The 22,377-nt window shown below is 42.5% G+C and overlaps 1 protein-coding gene across 1 annotated transcript; it reads left to right on the forward strand.

The window, feature by feature from the left end:
• Positions 1-128: 128 nt before the first annotated feature.
• Positions 129-20,320, forward strand: EXD1 (exonuclease 3'-5' domain containing 1; the record flags this gene model as incomplete). Its single annotated transcript, XM_084263142.1, is given in 14 exon segments — positions 129-267; positions 766-834; positions 2,331-2,382; positions 3,850-3,977; positions 5,091-5,155; positions 6,514-6,600; positions 7,693-7,797; positions 7,919-7,999; positions 10,061-10,204; positions 12,912-13,103; positions 19,848-19,981; positions 19,983-20,019; positions 20,021-20,100; positions 20,102-20,320. Coding segments are annotated over 14 exon segments (1,389 nt in total). The 3' UTR covers positions 20,178-20,320.
• Positions 20,321-22,377: the final 2,057 nt, after the last annotated feature.

The following is a 22,377-nucleotide window of genomic DNA, read 5'->3' on the forward strand; positions in this document are numbered from 1 at the left end:
CCCGCTGTGATTGGCTGCGTGTTGAGAGCCCCGCCCCGCAGTGTAACCTGGACGTGCCGCCGCTTCAGTTCGTCCGCGCTGCCGGTGGCCCGCGGGGGGAGTCTTGTCCCGGGCGTTCTGTTGCCGCAATGAGCTGCCCGACGGCGCTCAGCAGCGAGTTCTTAAGCGCCCTTCTGGGTAGAACCGTCAAAGTCACCTTAAAACGCGGCGTCTTCCAGGGGGTGCTGCAGCACGTGAACCCCGGCCGGAGCCTCCTCCTGCGGACAGGTCGGGTCCCGCCGCCGCGGCGGGTAGGGCCGCGCCTCGCCTCAGCGCGTGTGTATGTGCGAGGGGAGCGGTGGGGGCGCAGGCCAGCCCAGCGCTCCGGGCGGGAGGGGGCTGGAGGACGGGGGCTGTGGCGGCCGCTGTGTTCCGAGCGGCGCGGGCAGCTTCCCGCTCCCAGCGCGCCCGCTGCGCCTCAGGAGCCGTAACGGGCGCTGGGGTGGATAAAGCGTGTGCGTAGAGCGAGGGTCAGCTGTGCCTCGCTGCGCTCACGGCCCGCCAGGCCGTGCGGGTGCAGTGGGGGCGCAGGCGGCGCAAGGCAGCGCTCTGCCGTAGAGCTCACAAGCCGTCACTTCAGGCAGCCCCTTCGTTGGCTCTCTTTCTGCTTAACTCGAGCTGCCCGGTGCTATCGTCGGTCTTTGCGCCGCAAGCGAAGAGCTTTTACCCCGAACAGTGGCGCTCAATGCGTGTCTGTCTTTTTTTCTCCTCTCTCCCTCGTTTCAGTGAAGAACTTGGAAACTGGCAGAAGCGTTCCAGGAGTGAACATGTTTTTTGGCTGTGAAATACTTAACGGTGAGGCTTTCCTTACGGTATCGTGGGGCATGGGGGCCGTGGCTGCCCTTGGTTCAGCATTTAAAACCCGTTATGGGTCGCTGCTAAACTCTTCAGTTGCACATCTTTCTTCTAAAACTACCGGGAATTAGAACGTTATGTAAATCACACAAATCTTGCTCCACAGTTATCTGTAGGTGGAGTGATAGTTCCCCACTTCGTAAAGGTCTTGGGGCTGTTCTGCATTAAAGCTTGTCAGCTACATAACAAATAAGGTCTAATTAAACCACTAAAGAAAGTAACAGCTCTGAAGGTAATCAGTTGAGATAAGCATGCCCCTGTGGTGAACAGTGACGAGCAACACGCAATTCAATATGAATTTTAGGTGAAGCTGTGTACTGGGTGAAATCACACAGATTATATACATTTCTTACTGCAAACGTGGCAAGCTAAATAACTGCTAACGGGTTACACACAGTGTTCACACCACACTGATTGGTTAGTAGTTACAACGAGTTCTTATAAGCATATATTATAGCTAAATATTGTTAGTTTACCTTTGATGCCTAAAAGCACCTGCACACCTACTGTTTTGACCACCTTATTATGGCTGGTTCTTAACATGTTCTGTTACTCCCAAGTACCTTCTCATAACTACTTCTTAGTTTAGAGTAGCCTGTACCCCTATCATCAAGGCTGCTGGGATTTGATTAAGATCCTCTCAGCAAGAGTAACTCTTTCTGTCTTATGGGAACAGAAGATATTGTCAGAGCCTCAATCTTGGGAGACGAGAGCTAGGCTGCTAGCAGGCCTGCTGTCTTCCCCAACATGCCCCCTGGTTATGTCTGGAAGGCAGGTTACGTTTGTTGTATTTGTTATGTGTGCAAGACTCTGCTAGAAGTTAAATTCCTTAAAGTTTTAGTTAACTTGTTTTTGTTTTTACTCACAAAGGCATCTCTGTTAAATGGTCTCCAACGAGTCACTAGTAATAAGAATGAAGAAAAACTTTCCTGGAATACTAACAGAAAGAAAAACTTTACTGGTATATTAACAGCACTGTGCATTTCTATTGGCATCTCCTTTGTTTTGGAGACAAGGAGCCCTTTGCTTCTTGCTCAGGGCGAAAATGGCTGGAAGGCAGCTATTTGATTTAACAACTGGTTAATTGACTCTATTCTGCCTTTATCCTTCCACCTGCTTTATTGTATATGAAATAGTTTGTAAAGTAATTAGTTGTAGCCCAACACTGACTTTAGTTTTGGTGGGGTGCTAAGCCACTAGTCTTATTTAAATGCTGGAGTTCTGAATTACGCTTTATCTAGGCTTCATACAGATTTGTACATCAGAGTGAATTTTAAATTATTTTATAGTTACAGTTCAATTTTGGTTTTTTTGTACTTGTGTCCACCTCATGTGGCAGTTAGTGTCAGTTATGGTTCTTCTTTTTTTCAGAGAGAACCAGGTGTCAAAAAGTCACTTGTCAGCACTGGAGTATAAATGCTTTGTTTCTATTGCAGTGGAATCGTTGGATAAACCAGATTCAGGGGAAGGAGCAGCAATAATCTCAGAGTATGTTGAAATGTTTCCTTCCTTTTGTGGTAGGAGGAGGGGTGGGATGTACTCAACTGGGGAGCCACCACTTGTATAATACTCAGACTCAGCTATGCCAAGTTTGTATTTCTCTCTTCTGAAGAGGTAAACTAGGTGGTGGGTGGAAGACTTCCACTGTGTAAAAGGTTCTTTCAAGCTACTGCCTACAATTCTCTCTTGACTTTTTCTTTTTTCTTCCTTTTTTTTTCTTTCCCACTAGTGTTCTGAGGTAGAGGAATTTGCTTGGTTTGTTTCCTTGACAGCTTGTGGCTTCAGGGAGGATTTCCCTTGAGCATTTCAATTCCAAGGCAGTTTACAGGGAAGATTAGGTTTACACAGATGTACTCAAAACATACATAAATATGACTTTGGGAAGCTGGTAAAAATATGTTTCAAACTCCTGCAGACCTGTGCTCCTAAATGTCTTTGTTGAGTCTTCTCACAAGACCAAATTTCAATAGTTCATTTCTTTTACCACTGAAGTGGTGTCTACTGAGTGGGCAAAATGCAGTTAAGAAGCACGTAGAACTGTGATTAGCAGCAGTTGTCTTGCTGCTGTCTTGTCATCTTTACCCCTGTTCACACGTACTTGAATACACTCACCTTGGTAGCAGTCCTGTGCTAATCCTGTAAATAGACAGTTTTAGACACAATATTCTTCAGCCATGTGTAAAGGCTCATCAGAAGGGGAGGTTATGCTTATTCTGTTGTGATGGATATGTACATAATTGGAGCTGTATGATCATAATGAGCTGCTTTTATATCAATGTAAGGAAATGTATACCAATAAGTTAGATTTCCCAGTGAAGTATTCTTGACCTTAGGCTGTCCTGGTGTAGAAATTAAGCATCTTATCTGTGACAGCTTTCAGTCAGGTGAATGTTGACTACCACTGTATTTTTAGTCCTGAGATGCTAACATTCTATATTATTTAATAGCTTCCCTTTGATTGCAGTAAAGTCATATACACCTAAACTGTGTCATGTATTGTTGAACTTGTAAAATCACTGTCTAATTACAGTAGCTAACTAATGGATGAGATATATTTGATGCGGTCTAAAGACTTACAGGTATTGAACTTGTGTGGTTCTTGGGCTCAGATCAGGTACTTTATTCTTTCTACTTTGAACTCTTTCTTCCCTTGAAACTATTGCTGACCTTTGCAGTGAACATCTGTTCAGGGTCTGCTTTCACCTTTTACTTTCAGAATACATGTGACATATCTGAAATAAAGGCCTTTTGTGCAAAATAAACCTCTTGGGTAGCTTCAAGATCGGTCTTCTTTAAGAACCATGCACACTGGATTAGGCAGGTGCTTCACATGCAGTTCATTGTCTGGATGCATGTAGATGGCATTGGATAAAATAATTTTCTTAAGGTGTCTATGCAGGTAGAATGTGTAACGCGTTGACTTCTGTGCAATGTGTGGTTGCTTCGCTTATGCAGGTGCACTTCAGCTGTTGAAGGGAACAAACAAGCAGACAGAGGACCAGCAGATTGTGGCCCGTGGAGCTCTTGCATTCCCCAAGAGAGGCAGCTCAGACCCCCAAATAACTTAAAATACTTCTTTTCAGGTAATGTGGATATTAGTCTTTGTCCAACAGCATTTTCCTGGGGACCCCAATGTCTTGGTTTGCCAATATCAGAACAGGATGTGTTGTGAAAAAACAATGGTCCTGTAGCTCTCATCAACTGTAGAAGTGCTTGAGCAGCACAGCTTATCTTTTTGAGAAATCAAAGTGCTTCAGCCAGTGAGTATTTCTCTCTGGTGTTTGTTTTAATCTTATACTTGTTCCTGAAATGTGTGTGGTATGATGGGTAATGCTAAGCTCAGTAACATATGTTGCTCTTTGGTCCTGTGCTGTCTGTTACTGCTTGCATTGATTTGGTTCTGTGGTTCTTGCTGTGTACACATACACAGGTACAGATCTGAAATGTGGTCAGCTCGTTCTGTTGTCATAGAGCTGTGACAAGAATGCAAGACCTGTACAGGCTGAAGGAAGGTTGGCTGCATTTATCTGGGCAGTGGAGGAGAAAATAAGCAAGGGTTGATGTGATCAGGGAGAGCCTTTAAAAGTTTGTTCTTATGATCTTTCAGTTGGCTGTTATTCTTGACTTTTAGATTTCCCTTGTGTTGTCATGGATGCATATTATTAGCATTTGTATCTTACCTAAAGAGAAGGGAGAGTTTTTGAAGGGCTTCTTTGCCTGTTCATTAAACACTGTTAAGCAGCTGTTAAAAAATTAAAATCTGGTTTAAATTCTCTTTGCTTTGATCACTTAGCTGTCTGTGTTTTGCAGTGTTACTGATTTCTTTGTTAGAGCTTTTTTCCTTCCCTGGAAAAGCCTAGGAATTAGGGTGCTTTTTTTAATGGGTGTACTTCTCTTTCAACTGAATTTTTTAACCTGAAACCTTTTTGTTTCCTTTATGCCTCATACAGGTAGAAAGTTAATGCTGTATCTTGCTTTTAAACAGCCATTTTTCTGTCAGAAAAATGGAATTTTGGGTCATGGTCTAGTCTGTGCACGTCTGAATGCACAGTTCAGTAACCTGGGTGTGTTCAGGAATTAGAGAGGGAAGAACTGAACAGCTAAACCAGTAAGAGTGATTGTACCACTAAACTGCATACCTTGTGCAAAGTTTATTCAAGTAAAGTAAGTGTCTATTGATTTTTTTTTTTTCTTAGAGACAAAAGAAGAGAACGTGGAATACACGGTTGTTGATTGTTTCCAGGAGAAGTTTGGCCCAGCAGTAAGTACTAATGAATCTCTTGGCATATATGACTTCTAAGCCTGTCCAGTTCTAATTGGCAGTAGATGTGTTAGGTGGCAGGACTGTGAGCTCTGTTTCATTTTATACTGCACATCACTTTTGCAGGAGGTAGTAAAATTTGAGTAATGGGTAGTAATTGGCTTTTCCAATTGGATACCATTCAAGTAGGAATGGTATCCCTGGTGGTATCAAATTGCACAGGGAGCGTGCAGAGCATGTGAATCTGCATCACTGTGTTGGTTACTGTTTTAGGACTCTTACCACCAGTTACTGAGGTGAAGAGTCAGTATTGCTATTTATGACCAGTGATTTTTGTTTGAGTGGAACATGAAGTTTGTTGGCATTTGGAGAAGGAATGGATTGTGTTGGTTTTGTAGGTATTTAAAACTCCAGACATGCCTGGACTGTTTTCTCTTAAACAGTGTTGGATAACATAAGGAGCCTTTCTAGGCTTTGTTTAAGAATTGTAGAAGGGCATGGGTTGGAAGGGACCCCCAAGGATCATAGAGCGCCAACCCCCACTTCAGAACGCTGAGCCAATGATAGACTATTGATCTAGTGAAGATGTCCCTGCTTACTGCAGGGGTGTTGGACTAGATGACCTTTAAAAGTCCCTTCCAACCTAACATGTTCTATGATTCTGTGATTACTATTAAATTTAATATGGTTGTTTAGGTCCTGAGTTAGACCAGCAGTATTATAGGTCCTCTGTGCTGGTTTTGTCTTGAAGTAACATCAGTTGGAATTTGGGCTCTTGTAGTAAATCTGTCGTACATACAGAGGAAAAAACTCTTCCAACAGGAAAGGATTTCCCTGTTTAGAGAGGAATCTAACTTACTTGAAAAAAAATACTGGCTTTTTCATTTCTGTTTATGCCTTTTACTCTTGTGTTGCATGTGTTTTATCTTAATTCTCTGCAACCTTTTTGTCTGTGAGAGTAGTAAATTTTTTTTATACCTTAGAAAATGAAAGCGTTTTTTATACCTTAGAAAATAAGTTTTCCATTTTATCTGAAGGGAATTGTGATCTTAGAAGTCCCTAAAACTAACTTAGGAGAATTTCTTGGAAGGAGATCAGGGGAGTCTATATTGTTTAGTTACCCAGAGTCCATGCTAAACCTATCACTGATGTTTCCACTTGCAGATTTTCTAGCAGTCTATCTGTAACTGGACTCATATTGTGTCTGTTTCTCTTGGATCACTATATATCTGAGATTCATTGTGGTTTTGATCTGAAGTTGCCTTTTTTAACATGGATCATGACCAGAAAAATCAGTTTACTATTTGTCCCCCTGCCTATAATTTTTGGGTGCTATTTATTTAGTGCCTTTTTTTTAGGTGCTGCACCTAAAACAGCAGTGTGCTGTCAGTGTAGCAGGAGGCGGTATTAATTTGTGTCGTCATGGAAAACTCTCATGGCTTGAGGTAAGAGGCATACTTGATCCTGTTTAGTGACATATTTTGAGAAATAACTGATAAGCATTTTAGTATTAGCCTGAGTTTGACTTATTCATATAACTCTTTTTATAAGGGACGTGTCTGATGTTCTTCAAGACAGATCAGGTATTTTATGAAAGATCTCTTATGGAAAGAATGATGCCATTATAAGGTGATATAATAATTACTAAACTTGTATGTAATATATACAAATGCATATAACAATATAACTTTTAATTGCTATCTTTAGGTATCTGTATACAAGTAAAGCTATTACACTAGCACAGCTGTTCATCTTGAAAAATTGCAGGAAAAGTATCACAATGCCAGCATAACTGAAGGAGTAAAATCTATCCAAAGGTGATACAGTAACTTAATTAGCTGTAATATTATGAACAGTTGAAAAGGAAGGAACAGGATGGAGAATAGCTTAATATTCTTGCTCAGAACGTCATATATTACTTTTAAATAGGTTTAAAAGTGAAAGTGTTTATCCAGTTTGGGATAAACAAGTGGGAGTTCTTGCTTCAGACTTAACTCATTTATGCAGAGCTAAGTTTCCACAGTATGTTTGCTTTGGTGTGGCTAAATTGCTTTAAAATAACAGCTCTTGTTAAACCATTATGAATTTGAACATAGGGAAAACCTAAATTTTATATCCTGCTTGGATTGCTAGGATGGAAAACCATGTCCTTTATTTTATTGTTAGTGGTCTTTGACAATGACAGGAATGTCACAGGCACAAGAGTTTTGTTGGAAGTGGTTCTTTAAAATTGTTACCATAAGAGGTGTAGGAGTATATTTTAAGTATTATGCTCTTGATAGCTCTCAACAATGCTGTATTTAACTGTGTGTGGTAGACTACAGGGTCATTCTCTAATTATTATGAGAGTCTCTGAGCATCTCTGGAAAAAACAAGACTTGTTTATGAATGGGCATTAAGGAAACTAAGCCTACTCTCTCTGACATAAGCCTGTACGAAGGAGTGTCTGGCTTGTGGGTGACAGTGTACTCTCTGCTACTCTCAGGTCCTTTCTTCCGTCCCTTGCTTATTTTTCTCTGCAACTGAATTTCTTCTAGATAGCAACAAAGAGCTGTATTTTTCTGTTTGATATCTTCCTTCTGGGACCTCAGGCTTTCAAAAATGGTTTACAGATGGTGCTGGAAGATAAGAGCATCTTGAAGGTAAGGGTACAGGGTGTGTGAGGACATCTGTGATAGCAGAGGTCATAGACACTTAGAATGATCTACCTGCACCAAAAAAGTTGCAGTTGGACACAAGTTTGACAGCTCTTTCTGACTTCAGGTCATGCATGATTGTCGCTGGATCTCAGACTGCCTCTTTCACCAGTACGGTGTTGTTCTCTGCAATGTCTTTGATACACAGGTACCCTTGAAATATTCTGGATGGGGGGGGAACAAACTCTTCAACAAGAGAAAATTCATCCTTGTTCAGGTCATTTTCTCAAGAGAATGTTTACTATAATTAGAATGTGAGAGTAGTTGAACTTTTTCTCCCAGGTAGTCCACTAGCAGCCCCACTAACCTTGGGGCTCAGGGTGTTCCTAGCCAAGGGAACAGTCCTAACAGTGCCTGACATCATTTTCAGGATCTTCCGTCCGTGTAAATGTAGTGGGTTTGATCTAGCTAGAAGAAACTGGCAGGCAAGGTCGATAGTGTTACTTAGCCTTGTGTAGACCTACTTTAAAAGGTAGTTCATATCTAATAATAGCAGCAAGTGTAATGGTGGGGTTTTTTTCAATATGTAACAACTGGTTTTGATCCAACTTGGCACAACCTGAGGCTACTGTAACTTCAGCAGGAGCCAGGTCAGCTTGTGCTTCTTTTGTTACTCTTTCTGGCCCTTCCATGAGTGTAGAAGTAGATTTAGGCTACAGGTATCCAGCACTGGGAAGCACCTGCTAATAAAAGCAGTGGTGGAAGTGACAGAACAGGACAGGTTACCATAAAAACCTGGTTTTGCTGGTGCTGGCCCTGGTAGTTATGGTAGTTAATGTTATGTGACTGACAGGAGAATTAGCACCTTTCTGGAGAGAGAAGAAAATAACGTAATGGCTGTGATCTTTCATAAGGGGCATGGATATGTTAAGCATAGTTATATATGACTTGTCCTTGCCTATATACTGACTTTTCATGTCATACATATGACTGCCTTTAGTACTCAAAGCCTTAATCTGGACTGTGTAGTAAGGTTTCTACAGCAGAGATTTATCTCAGTCCCCCATTGATGTTAGTTTGATCTTTTGCCCCTAAAAAATATGTTATTTTATTACTGATCAAGTATCAGGCAGCACTGCATGAAAATGCAGGCAAGGTGATTCCCACCGGTGCTCCCAACTGTACTGGCTAGAACATGTAACTGATATATTGGAAATATCTAACCAGAACTTTCCACCCTGATGTCTGAAGTACACAGTATTGCACTCCTTGTTCTGTTGTCTTGGTAGGAGCTGACATGCATGCTTTTTGTGCACTGATAGATCTCTAGGCTTAGATTCAATTACTCTGATTCCTTGGCCTGAATCCTATGTCTAAGGTAAGCAAGATATTGAAGTAGTCTGGCTTTGGCTACTTTTGTGGTCTACCTGATACTGTGGGGAATTAAGCTGTCTTGTCTTCTACTCTGTACTACTGGAACAAATAACAAGGAGGTACTTCTGAGCCATCTCTCATAGATGCTTTTTGGGGTGCATTTCTTAGTGTTGGTTCTCAGTGTTGCTGTGAAGCAGTTTCTCTGTGTTGGTTGTTAAAATTGGAACAGGCTGCGGGCACAAGTGAGACTCTGCTTGAAAAAACCCACAGCAATGGAATGAAGAGCTCTGGTTTAGATGGGATCCTGCCTGCGTAATTTGGAATGTGTTTAACCCTGGTTTTTGTCAGTGGCTGCAACTTTTTATTCCATGCAATAAGTAACTTAATTATATTAACATGTGTAGAGGATTGTAGTGAGAGGTTTCTGATGTTCACTTTGATCCCCACAGGTGTTCTTATACTACTTAACCATCACCTGTTGAACTACCTTTCACTGATAATGCTTGAGTGAGTCTGCCAGTTATTTCATGCTTTTGTCATGTTTTCTTTACATGGCAGAACTATTGGAGGTTTTGGATAAAAGGCAAAACCATAAGGATCCTAGGAAAGTTTACTCTTCTGTTACTGTTCCTAACTATCTGCAGCTTGGAGACCAGAGTACAGGGCTAGATGGAGCCTTAGACAAATACAATATAACTTTTAAAAAAGTAATTCTTAAAGCTTAACTTACCCTAGGAGTCAGATTGCTAGCTCTGCAACTCTGTGCAGTCAAAATGAGGATTGATTTGTTTGCAGTGTACTTTACTTCTAATGTGCATCCCCACTGTCACACCTCCATGCTCTTTGCCCTGGGCTAGCAGATGCTGGCCATGGCACATGGATCACTTCACCACAGGTGGCTGATGCTCTGCAGTTCTCCGTGGCAACAGGTGGCTTCCTTCCGCACCGCGTCTGCACCTTACAGGAGTGTTTGATGCAGCACTTGGAGATACCTTCCAAACGGGGTGATATCATGAAGCGTGGGCAGCAGATGGCATCAGTGAGTAATTGAGTGAGGCTCCTTCTGAAGACTCAATTGTGAGCTGTACTTTGCCCATATCAAGATATTTCTGTCATCTTTTTTTTTAAGAGCATGGCACTATGCAGTGGTCAAACTGCTGTAGCTACGGACCTTTTGTAACACTGACTTGGGAGACAGATGCAAGTTTTAGTTGGCATCAGTGCTTCTGCTGGTATTTCCTAATAGCTCATTTGAAATTGAGGTTTTGAAGAATCACAAAGATTGTATAATAGTGGATATATAGAACTTGGGGGAAAAAAGTGTTCCAGATAGGTTAATATATTTGACTAATTCTGAAACCTAGTTCAAACAGAACTTGTTGGTTAAAATTAATCTGGAGTCAAGTAGGGAAAGAGGAAGCTTTTATTGCCAAGACTATTACAATGAAAAAAATGAAAGCAGCTGTTTTTCTTGTGTTTGCAGTTCAGCAGCATTTGCCAAATCATCATTCTCTTTTGTCTAGTTTTGTTTATCTCGCAGATAGAGACAAGCAAAGGAAAGCTTAAGGGGCCAGAAGCTCCTAAGATTTTGGTAATTAGAATAGAATTGACTATTTTAGCTGGAAGGGACGTACAATGACCATCAAGTCCAACTTGCCTGACCAATTCAGGGATGAACAAAAGTAAAAGTATGTTGTTAACGACATTGTCCAAATGTCTCTTAAACACTGACAGGCTTGGGGCATTGACCATCTCTCCAGGAAGCCTATTCCAGTGTCTGACCACCCTCTCAGTACAGAAATTCTTTGTCATGTCCAGTTTAAGCCTCCCCTGGCACAGCTTTGAACCATTCCCCCACATCTTATCACTGGGTACCAGGGAGAAGAGCTCATGACCTCCTTCCTCACTTCCTCAGGAAGCTGTAGAGAGCAATGAGGTTGCCCCTTAGTCTCCCTTTCTCCAAACAAGACAAGCCCAAAGTCCTTGGCTGCTCCTCACAGGACACACCTTCGAGCCCTTGGACCAGCTTTGTTCCCTCTTCTGGATGTGTTCAAGGACCTTCACATCCTGTGCCCTGTGCACGGTGCTCAGGGTGAGGCTGCACCAACGCTGAACACAGCGGGATAATCACCTCTCTTGACCATCAGGTTACACTGTGCTTGTCGTACCCCGGGATGTGGTTTGTCCCCTTGGCTGCCCGGGCATGCTGCTGACTCCTACTGATCTGCTGAAGACCAGCACCCCCAGATCCCTTCCTGCAGGGCTGCTCCAGGCACTTCTCTCTCAGTTTATACTGGTGCCAGAGTTACTTTTTTTAGGTGCAGAATCTGGCATGTGGACTTGTTAAGTGTCATCCCGTTAATCAGAGCCCAGTGCTGCAAATCCCTCTGCAAGGCCTCCTGTCCCTCAAGAGAGTCAACAGCACCTCCCAGGTCTGTACCATAAGCAAAGGTGTTAATGGTGCATTTGGCTCCTGCATCCAGATTGTTGGTAAATACATGGAACAGAACTGACCAGAATGGCACTGGTGACAGTTTGCCATTCGTGAAGAACCTTCAGCCAGTTCTTCACCCAATGCACCATGAACCTGCTTATCCCACAGTTGGACAACTGGTCCAGAGGGATGCTATGAGGGACAGTATCAAAAGCCTTACTAAAATGCAGGAGAAATTACATCCACCACCTTCCTATCCACTAGCTGAGTGACCTTATCATAGAAGGATATAAAATTAGTTAAATAGTATATAAATATGCTAATGCTGCTTGTGCCATCTTTTTGCTGGGTTTTTAATCATCTGGCCTTGCTTTTTCTTGGGGGGAACATTTCTAAATAAGCTATTAAATATGGAAACTAGATACTTTGAGATGTTTCTATAAGCAGGATTTCTTCACTAAGAATATCCTCCCTAACAGAGTGGTTCTCCCTTCTTACTGGTCTTGTAACTTCCTGAGTAAATCTGAGTGGTTTTGCACTGCCTGTTTGTAGATTTAAACTTTGCTGAAAGCCTGGATTAGCTGTTATTTGATACTGCTATAATAGCTACTCAGTGAAACCTCTAATTTGAACACAGCTTTATTTTTATATAAGCTTTGTAATCCTAATGGTTTCTCTCAAAACTTCCATTTAGAGAATTCCGTATGGCAAATCTAAGCTGAATTGCAGCATGCCTTCTTTAGCTTGCCAGACCAAATCCTCCTATTGGTCTCAAGAGTAAAAGTGGAAAATGGCTGGTAATAGTAAGTATACCAGTACAAGCCACTCTGTAGTGACAGTTTTGCTCAGGGTATCATGGACATGCTGCTGAACTCAGCTGTAGTTTCATGTTCTTTTGGTTCCAGTTGCAATAATTGAAGACATTGCTATCCCCAGCTGTTTCCCCAGCTCCCTGGATGGGAGGACTTTCTCCCTTTAGATCTTTCAGCTCAGTTTCAGCATAGTTTCAGCTCAGAATCCAGCATAGTTTGGGATGAGTGCGAGAGAGCCTAGCTTTAAATGCTGAAATAGGTGCTTGTTAGTTTCAATCTATTTATGTTTCTGAAAAAGCAGTCTCTCCTCCCAAACTCCCTCTTCTCTAACATCCACAGGCTTGTCACAGATGGTCTTAGAACCTGCAAACATTCAGTAGCACTGAAAATAGAAGTTGACATGGGGACATATGTTGTAAACTGCAGAATAATGTGTTGAAAAGCTTTGTTACAATTTTTGCTGCTTAAATAACTGTATTCATTTGCATTGGGATACACAGGAGAATCCTGACATATGGTTCTTGAGACCCTTTCCAGCTGTTCTACTTAAAGCACTTGCTCTGGAGGCGATGTACCTTCTGCAGCTCCACTCATCTCTAATGGATAACTTGATGTCGGACCTAAGGGCTGTAGTACATGACTATTTAAATGCTTATCGGACAGGGTCTGAAGATCACCTTGGGAGCACAAAGGTAGGTATACCTTTACTTGTTTCTCTGGTTAGTTATTTGATCTAAGGCTTTGGATAAACCCTGGAGGACTTGGCTACCACAGCTTTCTTTTCTGCAACCATATATCCTACTTTATGCCACAGTTTTCTGTTTGGAACAGCAGAAGTGATGGTATCTGTGTCTACCTGGCTGCATTTCATGTGAGCTCATTAGCACAAATCCACCTTGAGTTTGATATCATGGATTGTGAACTGTAGCTGTGAAGGCATGGGCACAGGTACATGTGCCTTCTGTTCACCCTAATGAGACTGAGAGCCTCAGTAAGGGCTCTGTATGTGTGAGGGCATGAAGAGGGACAGGCAGTTGTGAAGTGTTGGTACCTGGAGCTGCCAGAATTGCTTCATTTTGGTAAGAGCACTTCGTCTCCAACTCCTGTTCTATTTCTCCTGTTTGTCATCTCTACTGGTGAGTTGTTCTGCATATACTGGCTGTTTCTGTGAAATGCAGTATCTTGTTGGCCAAATCTGATTTCTGTAAAATCTGATTTGAGTTACTTTGTATTCCTAATTTATCCTCACACATGTTATCTAAAAGAAAAAAAATAACACTTTTCATCTTTGGCTCCATAGAACCTGTAGTATTGCATACCCAGAGAGCTTGGAGTGGCTTTTGTGTGGTGGCCACTTCTGTAATCACCTGTTAATTTTTAAAGTTGAGGGAAATGAGATTTTTGGTTAAGGAGCTTGACTTCCTGCACTAAAAACTAAAGAAGCAGCGATATTGACTTGGTCTTTTTATGTCTTCTCAATGAAGTAATCTTTGAGCTTGCAATAACTGTGTAAGTGATTGCTGAAATTACGGTCAGGTGAGAAGTGAATGGTTAAACATCCTCATTTATCAGAAAGGCACTGAACTAATATGATTAAATTCTGTTATGGCTTCATTTTTGCAGTTGTAAATGTTATGAAATATTTATTAGGAAAAGAGAATGCAGGTCAATCTTTGTGGAAGAAAGTGTTGCTGTCTTTGCTCAAGCACAGACTCGAATCCTTTGGGAATTACTTAAAGGCTCAGAGCAGTAAATCCCATTATTGAGGATTTAGGAGGAGATTAGTGTAGATAACCACAAGAGGTCATAGTTGCTTCACAAATGGAAGATAAGAGGTCATATCTGGAAAGCTTTTTAGAGGAGAGCTGCCAAAAAACCAATGTTGTTCATAGAAAAAATGAGCTTGAGATGTGAATTTCCAGTGTGAAATGCATACAAAAGTAGGCATGACACAAGGGGAAAGAATAGTCTGAAGAGAAAAGATTACATATTCTGTTTGTATCAGGGTATTTGTAGCATTTTAAGTGCTACTCAGGTTGCTGAAGCCAATCCTTTTGTAAATCCATTTATTCCATAAGATTAGCTAAGGAATTAATTTGATCCTGAGCATTTCAAATGGCATTTGGAAGATCTGTTTAATATCACATCTGATAATCATAATTCTTCCAGTTGCTTTAGAAATTTTGTGTATGGGTAGTAAAGTAGCCATTTTCACCATTGTTTCATTGATAATAGTTTTTGTTTGTTTATCTTATGAGTTCACACAGATACAAGTTTCTTCTTGATTTAAAAGATGCCGAAAACACGTATTTAAACTTAAAGTTTGGTTAAAGTTAGTTTGTTACTTCACTAAGTGTCTTGGCTTTGGCTGGGATAGAGTTAAACTTTCTTACAAGCAGCTGGTATAGTCTTGTGTTTTGGATTCAGGATGAGAATAATGTTGAGAACACACTGATGGTTTTGTTGTTGCCAAGGAGTCAAGGACTTTCTAGCTTCTCATACTGGCCTGCTGGAGCCAGGGGTTAGCAGCAAGCAGCAGTAAGGGAAAACAGCCCCCCATAGCTGACCTAAACTGGCAAAAGGGATGTTCTGTACCATGTGACATCATGCTCTGTATATAACTGGGGCAGTTGGCCAGGAGGTGGCACAGCTCAAGAGCTAGCTGAGCATAGGTTCCAGGTGGTGACCAATTCTGCTGTGCATCACTTGGTTTGTATGTTGTTACTGTTGTTTTCTGTCCTATTAAACTGTCTTTACCTCAGAGTACAAGTTTTACCTTTTTAATTTTCAGTTCTCTTTCCCCATCGCACTGGGTGGTTTTAGCTGCCTGCTGGGTTACCACAAGACTAAACAAAAATTAAGGGAAGCCTTTTGGAAGGTAATGAGTTCAGCAGTCTGTTTTAACAAAGAAACCTTTGTACATCTTCTGGGTTTTCTGGCTAAGTCTGTATTAATTCCCTGAATCTCAGAATGAAGAGTCAAGATACTTATCTTCACCATCACTATTTATTCTAATGCTTTTCCATGGATATTTAGAAGTAACTTTTATCCACCACTAAGGTCTGTGTTATGCTTTCTGTGCACTTTTTGGAGCCACAGTTGAAAATTACCTGGAAAATACTTAGACCTCAAGAGTTGAAGTGATAACTCATCTCCAAGTGGAGACTAGTGATGAGTGGGGTTCATGAGGGCCTGTTAAACCAGCACTGTTTAATATCTTTGTCAGAGACATAGACAGTGGGTTCAAGTGCACCCTCAGCAAGTTTCCTGACAACACCAAGCTGTGTGGTCAATGTGCTGGAGGAAAGGGATGCCTGACAGGCTGGAGAGGTGGGCCCCTGCATGGAGTTCAGCAAGGCTGAGTGCAAGGTCCTGCACATGGGTCAGGGCAATCCCAAGCACAACTACAGGCTGGTGGAGAATGGATTGAGAGCAGCCCTGAGGAGAAGGATGTGGGAGTGCCGGTGGATGAGAAGCTCAACATGAGCCAGCAATGTGTGCTTGCAGCTGGGTTGAATCCAAACAGTGTGACCAGCAGGTCGAGGGAGGTGATTCAGCCCCTCTGAGCCTGTGGAAGAGAAGGCTCTGAGGAGACCTTATTGCAGCCATGTTCAGAATTTGCATGCCAATAGCTTTTGTGTGTAACAGCACATGTGACAAGATACACTTGGTGAAGAAGATGCTTTGGCTTTCCAAGCTGAGGTTACCTGTGAATTGAATAATGCTGAGGAATGACCCACTGTGGTGATCAATGACTACAGGGGCAACTACCCACACTGGGTCAAACCAAGCAGCTGAGCCACAGGGAGCAGGTCTGGACTGGGCCCTGGTTTTTCTCCTCTTGGAAACAGCAGCAGTAAAAAGTTAATATGCATAATCTCAAAGTGAAAGCCCAACTTGTTCACTTGTGCTTATGGCTCACTGCATCCACTGAGAGTTGAGGAAAGACATGTAAATAAGGCTGCTGAATCTAGTCATCACCACCCTTCCTTGGGCTCTCTCCCTGGTCTTTGCAGTCAGTTTTCCACATGAATCTCTTCTTCCTCAGTAAAAAGTGTCTGTATGCTCTAACAGGCCCCCATTGGTGGTGGAATACAGGAATCATTTGCTGGCTAAATGCACAGCTGTTACTAGGGTCAGATCAACCTTGTGGCCTTTAATATATTCAGGAGTGCTTGATTTCAGGTATATGTATGACTGCATGTATCTGTTTTATTTTTGCCTTGTTTCTTGAACAGTGACTATTGGGGGTTTGCTTTGTTCCAGCTTGTTTCAACAGAAGCTTCCACTTTCCCTTAAGACAAGTTTTCATAAATAATTTAATGGGAACAAAGTTCTAGGTTGCTGGAGGCCATGTATAAACTGGTAGAAATGGAGATTAATGACAGTTTATTGCTGCAGAAGCAATAAACTGGTAAGAGCAGAGCAAGCAGCAGTTATGTATTTTGTGCAAATAACATGCTTGGGTCTTTGGCTGTCATAATTCTCGTGAGCAATTGCATCAGACCCTGGTGACAGTGCTGCGCTCACCTGAGTTTTCAGGCATCTTCCCCTTGATCTTTCAGGAGTTTTGGAAATGGCAAAGAAACAGAGTCCTTGTGGGCAGCCAGTGGGCAGCTCTTCCAGCAAGACTGACATCTTGCATTTGGACAGCCAAACATTTTGTCATTTGGTAGTTGTTTCAGCAGTAACTGAAGACATACTGAGGAGCTGGCTGATGGGCTGGTATGCCAGGAGGAAGACATGCTGTCAGGGTGGCAAGGTGCAGTTCCATGGATTAGAGGTGCTTTCAGGAAAGGGTTGCAGAGATGATGGGTGTCATGCTTACTAGCAGCTGGTAGTGAAGTGTTGCTGGTGGTCCACAGCAGACAAAACCACTAATGCAATACCTGTGTTGATGTACTGGGAGAAGAGAAGAGGAAAAAACTAGAAAAGAAAAAAGGGGGGTGTGAAATAAAGAAAAGCACCTCATTGATCCTGACAATTTCGGAAATGTATGTTGACACTTCCTGTGGTTTCCTTTCTTAACACCTGCAAGTTGTAGTTGAGGCTGGAATAGTGGACACTCTCCCTTGTAAGCAACTGACCTTTTACCCACAAACCATATGCAAAGCAGTAACCTTTGATCCCCACCACTTTGCTATTAAAACCCTCAGCTTCCCTCTTCAGCATCTTTCTTAACCTGGCATTCTTCCTTACTGCTGAGGGGAGAGCTCAACACAAATTCCCCACCCTGAACATTGCTGCCATTTCCTGTCTGCCAGGAGTAAATTGCTCCTGTGCATGCAGACACCAGGTAGAGTGGGGTTCTCTGCAGCTCTGTTGCTAGGAAAGCACTAGTACAGGAGCAATGTGTGCCAAGCTTCTAACTCTGTGTGTGCTCGTATTGTGTGGTGTTATGTACTCGGAAATGCAGCTGCATTTTCAGGCTTAGGACTTAAATTCAAAGAAGCAGTTGCAGCCTGGGAACCCAGCAGTGTAAAGAAGCAAATCTTCTTCCAGAAGAAGTCCCACCACTGTCAGTGGTGATAGCACACAAGCAGAGCTGTGCACCCCTGTGCAGCAGAACTGATTTCCCAGCACACTTCAGGTGCAATACATAATGCCAGGTAACATGTTCATCACACACAATGGCATAAATTCTGTTGTCTAAATATAATTGCTTGCCTGAGCCAGAAGACTTCCTAAATTGGCAGGTGAGTTGGGATTGTACACAATGATACTAATCATTATGAACTTAGCCTGAATTTTGTGCAATGTAACCAGCTGGTTTAGGGTGTGGATGACCTCTCGTTACTTGGGTACTGTAGCCATTAGGAAGCTGGATGCACAGTCTTCTGGTTAAACAGAACTGAAGGTGGAGCCTTTTCATTAAGGGCTTGCACTGCTTTCTTCTGTAATTCTGTCCAAATTATTTAGCTTTCCTCTGGATCTGTGCAAACTTCTAGAAGTAAGGTTTGTAAGGCATGGCTTCTCTTTACAAGTACTGGGATTGCTCTTCCAGTGCATCACATCTGTATATCCACTCACTCTGTTCTTGGTTTTTCTTACTAGTAAGCTCTGACTTAGGAGCATTTTGCATCCTGCATCCTTCCTGGGACCTTCTTAAGACAACTGACCATCTCCCAATCCCTGGGTACCAATGAAGGTTTTAAGCAAGATGCTACGGTTACTAGTTCAGCTTTTCCATCTTCCACTGTTAAGGAATTCCAGGTGAAATCCACCTTACTGCTTGTATTTCTGGGTATTGGGGACAATCCATAACAGATTCTGGCTATCTAATGAATGCTTTTGATATGGGGCATCTCCACTTTTCTACATTCATCATAAAAAAAAAAAGAGAAATAATGTAGGTATTCTTTTGTATTCTGATTGTCACCTGGCCCTGCAGTGTGGCTGATGTTTTGTGCTCCTCTCATGTTTAAAGAGCTTATTTTATTAGTTCTATTTCTGTTCAGTATACATACAACTATTTTGATCTGTTCTTTCTGTAACTTCATCCTTACCATTTTCTTCATTTGGATGTGGCTTTGCTTTCCTGAAGGATGCTTACATCACAGTCTCCACCCCCCTACCCTGTAGTCCTGCCAGTTTCCTTTCACTCTTTCTCTGGTCTTTGCTGTTAGGTAATATTTATGCAACTCGTGTGCGGTCTTGAACTTGACTCTGTGCTACCTGCTAGGGTTGAAATTACTTGGCTGCCTCTTAATTACTTCTTATCAAGCTTCCTTATTGGTGTAATCCCCCTTTCTGTAGCTGAACTGTGGATTTTCTTTGTTGCTCCTACAAAGATGGTGAGCATTGCAGTCCCTGGTAAGTAGCAGAATGTAGAATTTTGAAGTGTCCTGTGTACTGCTCAGGACCAAATCAAGGAGTGTTACCTCTTTTCACATACTTCCTAAGCAGCTGTTTCATTGATTTGTTACATGCATTGGCTTTTTCCCCTCCAAGGATTCTTTTTTTTTTTTTACCCATAGGATAAATACCATGGTTTTAAATGAAAAGCCAAGAACACTGTCTTTGCAGTGGCTCCTAAAAGCAAACCTAAATTTGGTTATGCCTCTCTTGGAGAGAAGAACAAGAAGTTCATAGTGTGGAAGGTTTCTCAGGAGACCTCAAAATCCCATCTGTGAAGTGTCACTTGAATCCTGAGTATCTTCATAATAGAAGAGTAAATAATAAATGCAAGTCTAGTATTTTTCCCTTGGGGTTGCCTTTAAAAGAAAGTGGTTGTTGGGGGAACCTACAGGTTTTTCCCCAAGGTGTTGTTTGTGTAAGCAGGTAGTTGATACATTCCACAGATCTAATGAGAGAAGATTGTTCTATTCCATTGGCTAATTACAGAGGGTGCTCTTATCTGGTACTAACAAGTAGAGCATGTGTATGCATATGTGTTTATTTCATTTCTAGTCTGTTTCTTTTGCTTCCCTCAACAGCCCACTTGCATGGAGCTGCCGAAGGAGCTGCGTCAGCTGGTAGACATCCGGGAGCTGCGAAGGGAGAAAGCAATAAAAGACTACAGAATGAGTGAGGAGGGTCTCTTGATCAGGACAGTCACGGAATTCCAAGATAAATGATCCACAGAAGGATGGGAACCACAGAGATGATGGGGAATCAGTTTCCCACAGCTCAAGCGGAGCCTCACATCGCGTCCTTGTACAACCAGGATACACTTCGTCAAGAAAAGGTTAAATCAAAATTCCGTGCTAAATCTGTGGAAGCATCTTAAAACAAACTTAGGCTGGCTGTGTGAATCTAATTTCTGATACAGGTGATTTGGTAAGCATAGAACTGGGTATTTGAAGGCATCGTAGTGGGAAAAGGGGCTATTTTGCCCTGTGCAAAAGCACCAAACAAAAGCCTTTTTCTTTACTGTGACAGGTAAACCCACTGTTGAATGGAAATCGTTATGGCCTTTGTTTCAAAGGAAATCCCTTCTGTGTCTGTTCTCCTGTTTTTGAGATCTGTCTTTTGCAAGAGCTGGTTTTTTAGTTTTGAAACAGCAACTTGTTTTTCTTATGTTGTTATCAGACTAATGTCTTGAATTGTATTGGTTCTTTTGTTACCTGTTACAGGCATGTAAAACTCCTCCAATCCAGCTGTGTAAACAGGAGGGTTTATAAGATGCCTTGTTCATTGAGGTCACACCTAATGATCCTCTATGCTGACAAAACCAGCAGAGTGGGGTGGTAAAAAAAAAAAACCAAACTTTTCTGCCAAGTTGAAGTTATTTTAGGCTTAGAAAAACTTCCTCCTAATGTTGGACACCACTTGTTTATCATCACTGCTGTATCAAAGTTGTGTAGAGAAGGCTGTTACACCAGTGGGGCATATCTGTAGACAAGGGTGTGTAAAGAGGGGGGGGGAAACTGTTAAATGTATTTAAAATATGTATAGCATTCCTACGCAAGCAAAATAGGAAATAAAGGTAAAACCAGTTTATTTCCAGTGTAAAAAGTAAAGTTCTTCCAACAGATAGTGTGGTTCTATATGACATCACAAAATGAATGCAGGCTCTGCCTGAGTCTTCAAATGCTTCTTTGGTGCTTCACTATTTGACTTGCAAGCACAGGACCACTGAAAACTCTTTTTGTCTGAATCTATAGACATTTATGTGTTTAAATGCATTAAAAAAAATCCTGTGTATTTCTGGTATTCAGGTGCTTGAGTGTAAAGAAGGCTTTCCTCTCACTCAGACTGAGTATTGGTGAATGCTGACAAACAATGTGAAATAGGGAAGAATGGAAGAGGTAACAGTCATGGTCCCACCCAGGCTGGTTTCCAAGAGCTGTCTGGGATTCAAGCTCCAAATGGCCAAGGTGCAATGGATACATTTGTGTGTGTACCAATACCTGTTGGAGCTCGCTTTCTTTGGATGTAAACTGGTGTGATGAGGTGCTGAGGGTGTATCTGTGCACTTCTCTTGAATATTGTTAGGGGAAATGTGTGTTGTGTGTTTTTTCTCTCCACAGGGGTGCTAGACCAGCAGTATTTGACTAGGCCTCCTAGGAACTATAGCTAGGACTCGCTCACCTCTGGGAGTGGCAGGAAAGTCAGCAGGAAAAACTTCCAAGGTTTGCTCTTTGTCAGTACACTTTCTACATTTTTAAGCCCTTAACAGTATTCTGTAACTAAACTGTATAGTTCCTTCAGAAAAATAAAGCCAGGTTTGAAGTCTTACACCTTTGTGTTTGGAAATTGTTTCATTTGGCCTGCCAGGACAGGTGCTGGCAGTGGACTGGACTCCTTTGCAGCACTGGAGGTAGTGTCATTCCTCTGGAGCAAGGTTCTTCTAAGCAGTGATGTGTTACCATGTGTCAGTGAGATAGGATGTGGAACTCAGAGGCTCCTCTGAGCCAGGGACAGCTCAAGAGCTGTAGCTTTCCTCTTATTCTCTTTTGGAAATGGCATAAAGGGAATAGCCATTACTCTTTGGACAAGACCAACACTCTTTCCTTAGATGGGGAAAAGAACTTTCTTAAATGATCTGTAGGGCCTTGTGCTGTGGCTCAGTGCTGGCACTGGTAGTGACATGTGACAAGCCCATGTGTGCTTCCTGAGCAGTGTCATAGCTGCTTGAGGTTCAGTAGGGTAACTAGTTAAAGGCTACTCTTACAGGCAGTGGCAGTAGTTCTGCTTCCTCATAGCTGTGGTACCTACTGCCTGCTCGGATGCTGTAGGGCTTAGCCCTAACGCTGGGCAGTAAGTGACCTGAGCTAATGATGTCCTACTCAGCAGAGGGTGACACCCCTTCTCCCCCACCGGCGGCCCCACCGTGCCGGTGTCACAGAGCCTCCTTCCCCTGGGTTAACCCTGTTTCGGCCGGAGCTCTGGCGCTGCCCTCCCCCGGGCACGGCGGAGGGGGCGTGGGACCGCCGCCCTCCCGCGCTGCCTGACCACCAGCGCTCCCCTCGGGCGCGGGGCAGCCTGGCCGTGCTCCCGGCCGGGAAGGCTCCAAGGGCAGCT

The sequence above is a fragment of the Gallinula chloropus genome (genome assembly GCF_964237585.1).
Source record: "Gallinula chloropus genome assembly, chromosome: 4".
NCBI lineage: Eukaryota > Metazoa > Chordata > Aves > Gruiformes > Rallidae > Gallinula > Gallinula chloropus.